Genomic DNA, 5938 nt, shown 5'->3' with positions numbered 1-5938 from the left:
TGGGGGTGAGTAGAAAATGAAGGCTAATCATGTTTTGGGTGTACTATTCCTTTAACGTGTCACTGGTGACACCATCACGCTGGGTTAGTGTTAATGATGTCACCAGTGCGACATAAATCAGGGAAGTAAACAATGGAGAGGAAGCCAGGGCATAGTCAGTGTGTTTTATTGTTTCTCTCTATTATTTGTCTGAATCCTACTCACCAGAGCTGCTCCATGTTTATTGAATGGAAACAGAGTCGTTTCTGCTTGTTAGATCAGAAGTGACATGTGCAGTATGTTGACGTATGTACTTTGTGTTCAATGGTGTCACATAAAATTAGCAGATCAACCCAGCTCTGGTGTTCCCACAGCATGCTGATCAGAGCCGAGGCGAATTTAACACTAGTCGCTTGCCGAGTCATTTGACCCGGTCACACTGACACTTAGATTAACTTTATGCTCATTTCGTATAGCACTTTTGTAGACATGTGTCAGTGAGCCATTCCCACAGCCACTAAAAGCCAATTGTTTCTGGGTTTAAACAGGTTTTGCGGGAAAGGGTACAATAGAGTAGAGTGTTGAGTGCTAAAGGAGGGAAACACCTAAACCTGCAGAAAAATGTCCTATTAGGAACCAAACCCCTGAAGTGAAGAGAAGTGAAGTGAAGACACCCCTGGTTTAGTCTTAATGTGATTATATAATTCCAGTCAATAATATCAACCAGAAGGATATCACTTACAGTTAATTTGGTTACATTTGGGTTCATAAAATGTCATCATTCAAAAGACTTGGCTTGTCTATAAGGGGTCAGAATCACAACAGATGGAGAAACTCTGCATTGAAATGGAGCAGAGTTCGTCTGCATGTTGGGTGTTTTTTTTATGATGAGTTCAATTCTTCAATAAGAAATATGATTTGTTTTAGGAGCTTTAATTACATGGGGGTGATGGAAGTGGGAGGGGATGAAATGCCAGGGAGTATGCAAAGGGCAGAAATCAGACACCCTAAAGAAATAAATAAATCCCCCTCTCATCATTTTAGTGGGAATCTGTTTCAACTGCTAATGATTACCAACTTAAAAGTTTGATTACACAATTTAAAGATGTCTACTTTATCGACAGTGGGACCTGGTGTGTAATGACAAGCAACTGAATCAAGCACTTGCCACCTACTTCTTTCTTGGGGTCATGTTCGGAGCCATTGTCTTTGGACAGCTTTCAGACAAGTAAGTCCCGAAGATTCCCCCCAAAACACCTCATTACACACATTAATTGTCATTTTGATTACGAGTTTCCAGCATTCCTTAGAGATGCAACATAAAATGAAGGTCTGAATCCAATCACCTAGACTGTAAGAATTAAGGCATTCATAGAAAACTAATACATATTTGTATTGCATAATTTGAATCTTAATAACACCTAAAGCTGACCCTCATGTTCTTAGTCACTTTTTTCCTGCAAGTCTTCCTCTGCATTGTGGAGTTGTAGGAACAGGTTCAAAAGTCAGATGGATACATTCCAAAAAAGTGAAAAAACAATCCACTGGACTTTGTTTCCAAGTTTGAAGACATTTTTCCTCCCATACAGGAAGCTTGTAATGAGATCCAAGCTTTTAGAGTGGACCAAAAACAAAGTGTTGTTTTGGTTCAGAAAACATGCAAATAGAAACAGACGAACGGGTCCGCCCCTTTAGAGTGGGGGTAGTTTGGCTTCTTTATTACCCTGCAAAGCCCCATACCTGTCTATGTCTCTGAAAGAGGGGTCATCAAAGGGAATTGTTGGCCTGGCTGAATAGACGAGGTCCTCTGTCCCCCTGTAAGGAAGTTGGGGTGGAGATGATAGCAGGAAGGGATCAACTTAATCGCTGCATTGTAGGTTTTTGAAAGCTGAAATCTGAGTCCGCCCCCTCTGTTTAAGGACTATGACTTGCATATTGCAATCTATTGAGGGATACATTTTAATTCAGTTCAATTCAGTTAATATCTATAGTGCCAGTTCACATCATGTCATCTCCAGGCACTTTACAGAATCAGTTCAACCAGATCATCCAGTCAGATTGGTTCAAAGTTTTCTATCTAAGGTAAACCAGCAGATTGCATTGACTCATTGACTCTTCAGCAATCCCTCACACTCACACTCAGCAATCACTTTGTTCCCTAGAGGCAAAAAGTAAAAGTCTCTTCATAAAATACGAATGGGAACCTGATCAGAACATGAAATAAACAGAAATCAAAGCACTCGGTTTAGAAAAATATGCCATTCAATATGAATAGTTATATATTTAAATGGGGATCTAACAGCAGTATGTGTTTTTGTCAATAATAACTTTTTACTTAAAACTGCATCCCAGCATAAAATTGCACTTCCATGCTTTTGTCATGTGTTTTTGCATTTAGAAGCAGTTTTTTGTTTGAGTTATGTCAGCTGCCTCTTTTCTAATAAAACTGCATGTGAGTGAAGGAGTGCACACTTGGCTGTACAGTGATGTTCTAAGAACCAAATGTCAGTTACCCAACCTTCCCAGACCACGGATTACCGACACTGGATCCGCATGACCATAGACACACTGGCGATTGTATTAATTCTGCTGGTTTAAACCTGCTGAGGTTCTTGTGATATGGTTGAGGTTTAGAAAAAGAAGCCGTATGTATTCACACTGAGAACAGTTTGTCAAATATTCTTGCTATTACTCTCTCAAACTAACGTGGAATAAATAGGTCTAATTTATGCTGCGCTTTGAGAGTCACTAAATGCCACTAAATGCAAATCATTCAATCACACACACAGTGACACGCTACTCTGGTACTTTCCATTGACAACCATGGAAAGTACCAGTAACCCAACGTCAATTCATACCCTAGTCCTGCACCTAACCCTTACCCTAAGAAAGGAAAGTCTCCAGTTGTTGGTCCCCAAGATGTAGCATATTCCTGGGAAATTCAATTCAATTCAGTTTATTTTTATAGTTCCAATTCACATCATGTCATCTCAAGATACTTTAGAGTTCACCAGATCATCCAGTCAGATTGATTCAAACTTTTCTATCCAAGGAAAACCAGCTGATTGCATCGACTCATTGACTCTTCAGCAATCCCTCACACTTAGCATGCTTGTAGCAACAGTGGAGAGGAAAAACTCCCTTTGAACAGGAAGTAACCTCCAGCAGAAGCAGACTCAGTGTGAGCGGCCATCTGCTGAGGCCCACTGGGGTTCAAGGAGACAGATGCAGACATAGAAAAAGAAGCATAGATATAAAATGCAACTGTCAACCAGCTCCACAGGCGGCCCCGTCCAGGAAACACACAGCCAGGCAGACGAGCTCCAAGCCAGCTCCCATGTCAGAGGATGAAGAGCACAGCCTAGGCCTATAGCAGCCGGAGAGGAGCCTGATAACTAAAAGCTCTGCCTTCCTTTATTCCTTTATAAATTCTAGAACCCAATACTAAACATGCAGATTGAGAATTAATATGTATCAGATATAATAGATGATAGTTGCCTATCTTTTCCAAATTGTGTTCTGTCCTGAGTTACAGTTGTTGGAACTGTGTCTTTAACCTCATGGAAAAAACCTTCCTTTCCTGCATTTAACAGCCTGATCGGCCCATATAGCGAGTCTTTAGAATAGAATAGAATAGAATAGAATAGAATAGAATAGAATAGAATAGAATAGAACAGAATAGAATAGAATAGAAGTGAATAGAATAGAATAGAATAGAAGAGAAGAGAATAGAATAGAAGAGAAGAGAAGAGAAGAGAAGAGAAGAGAAGAGAAGAGAAGAGAAGAGAAGAGAAGAGAAGAGAAGAGAAGAGAAGAGAAGAGAAGAGAAGAGAAGAGGGAGAGGAGAATAATATGCAGCTGTGGACATTTTTACAATAGAGGATATGTGAAAATAGCAGCAACATCAGAGATGTGCAAAACTTTACTGAAGCTATTAGTGAGAACGAGAGGAGTCTCATTTAGAGCTAACGTCATTTGCTGCTGTATTGGACACAGGAAGTGGCTACGTCGAATTAGATCAGTCAGTTTATGCAGTGCAGATTAACACGCCATTTCGGGTCACTTTACAAACACAATTGAATCAAATCATTCAGACAAATCGGTTAAAGCTTTTCTGTCTAAGGAAAACCAACTGACTGCAGTAGACAGTACTTGATATTGTGCCTCTGACTTTGCAACAATCGCTCACAACAAGCATGCATTCAGAGAAAGTGGAGAGGAAAAACTCCCTTTTAACAGGAAGAGGCATTTATTAGAACCAGAACCAGGCCCAGCGTGAGTGTGTTCTGATTCTGTGTCAGCTGTCCTGCCTTCAAACCGTGCTGCATGTGTGGAGTTGTTTATGGGCTCATGTCTGGGTTAGGAAGGCATGAAATCTGTAACAGTTAAAATAAGATGATAAAACCTCAACATCTTAGTAAATACCCAAAGAATTCATGGGGAAGGCTGGAAGAGCAAAAGGCTGCTGACAACTGAGCAGCAGGGAAGTTTTTAAGTCGACATCGTGGTGCTGGAAAGGGACGTTGTATTGAATGACAGATGAGTGAAATGTCATACACAGTGGGCATATGGTCTGAAAAACATTAAATCTACGGGTTAAACAAGATGTACTCTGTGGCCACATTCATGCAACTTTAAAGAATCGGTGGGAAATAAAAAAAATCTGCGGCCAACATTTTACCAGGACATTTAAAATAAAACCTGATTGTATTTGGACAGGAATACTGCCTCAAAGATCTGCAGTCAGCAAGAAAGTCTTGCTATAGGTCGCGTTTAAAGGGTTTATAACCAAAGCATCAGAAGAGCAGATAAAAAGTGAAACAAGTTCCCCTTGATCTGGAATAAGAAGACTTAGGTGTGACCTGTTTGTAGAGAAAGCCTCTTCCTGTAAGCAGGAGCTGGTCCTCCACCACAACAGGTCATCGTCAGAGACCTGAAGTAGGTACAGACCAAAAGCATGATGGTCATCAATAAAAACCCAGTCCAAAGCTTTTACATCAAGAATGACACTTGAATATTTTTCCATCCTGCATGAACTGGGGCCAGGGTGGGGATTGTTTTGTCCTATGACTCGTCTTTTGTCTGAATTCAGCATAATTGTACTTCTGCTGAGACCATTAATTAAAAAAGCCACCACTCATTAACAGTGTGAGGGCTTTATCATTATTTTCTCATGCATTCTATTTTGTTAAAAAAGGTCATAAATGTGCAATAGAAATAAACAAAACATATGTTTTAAAGGATAACAAAGGTGTAACCAAGTTAATGTAAGGTAATAATGTTTACCTTTACCAAAAGGACCTAAAATCTGATGGAAGCAATGACAACCTGTGTGTTCTTTGGCCTTCTCTGTGTTACAGGTTCGGCCGGAAGTACATGCTCCTGGTAGCTTTAATTGGCTCTACCTTACTTGGAACAACCTCTGCCTTCTCCACATCCTACGTCATGTTTGCCGTTTCCAGAGCGCTCTCCGGCTTTTGCCTCAGTGGACTGTCTATCATTGGATTAGTCCTGGGTAACAGCTCAGTTGCACAGCAATTAAACTCATAAGCATGTCGACACAAGCGTTTAATGTTTCCGGCTAAACTGTACCAAACACAAAAGGATCAGAGGAAATTAAAGAATCAAAACTGACTATAAAAACATTTATTCTGCTTGTTTTCAAGTACATATTAATAAATAAACACTGACTATTTAAAGAAATTCAGCATGCCATACTTTGTTTAACAAAACTGCGATTGCCAAAAGTTTTGGGTCATTGCTTTCATCAAATCTGAGAGAAGAAGGTCTTAATTGCAGTTTTGGTAAAACTTTATAATAACGTTAATATTATCATCCATAAATGGTAAAGACACAATTTATTATTGATAAACAGATAGTTAGCTAATGCTGGATGATAATTTATAAACAATATCCCAACCCTTCATAAAAGGTAAAAAGATCAAATTGCCCTGCCATG

The 5938-nt window shown here is 39.7% G+C and overlaps 1 protein-coding gene across 1 annotated transcript in view; it reads left to right on the top strand.

The window, feature by feature from the left end:
- Positions 1–5938, top strand: part of LOC107104620 (solute carrier family 22 member 7-like) — a 19604-nt gene that overhangs the window by 2693 nt on the left and 10973 nt on the right. The window contains exons 2-3 of the mRNA XM_015404658.1: positions 1104–1207; positions 5340–5494. Coding sequence (XP_015260144.1) covers positions 1104–1207; positions 5340–5494 — 259 coding nt within the window. The remainder of the gene's footprint in view (positions 1–1103; positions 1208–5339; positions 5495–5938) is intronic.

This window comes from Cyprinodon variegatus, unplaced genomic scaffold (assembly GCF_000732505.1).
Source record: "Cyprinodon variegatus isolate N-32 unplaced genomic scaffold, C_variegatus-1.0 Scaffold1820, whole genome shotgun sequence".
Classification (NCBI taxonomy): Eukaryota; Metazoa; Chordata; class Actinopteri; order Cyprinodontiformes; family Cyprinodontidae; genus Cyprinodon; species Cyprinodon variegatus.
The sequence above is the reverse complement of the archived record's forward strand: the minus strand, read 5'-3'. Positions and strand labels throughout refer to the sequence as shown.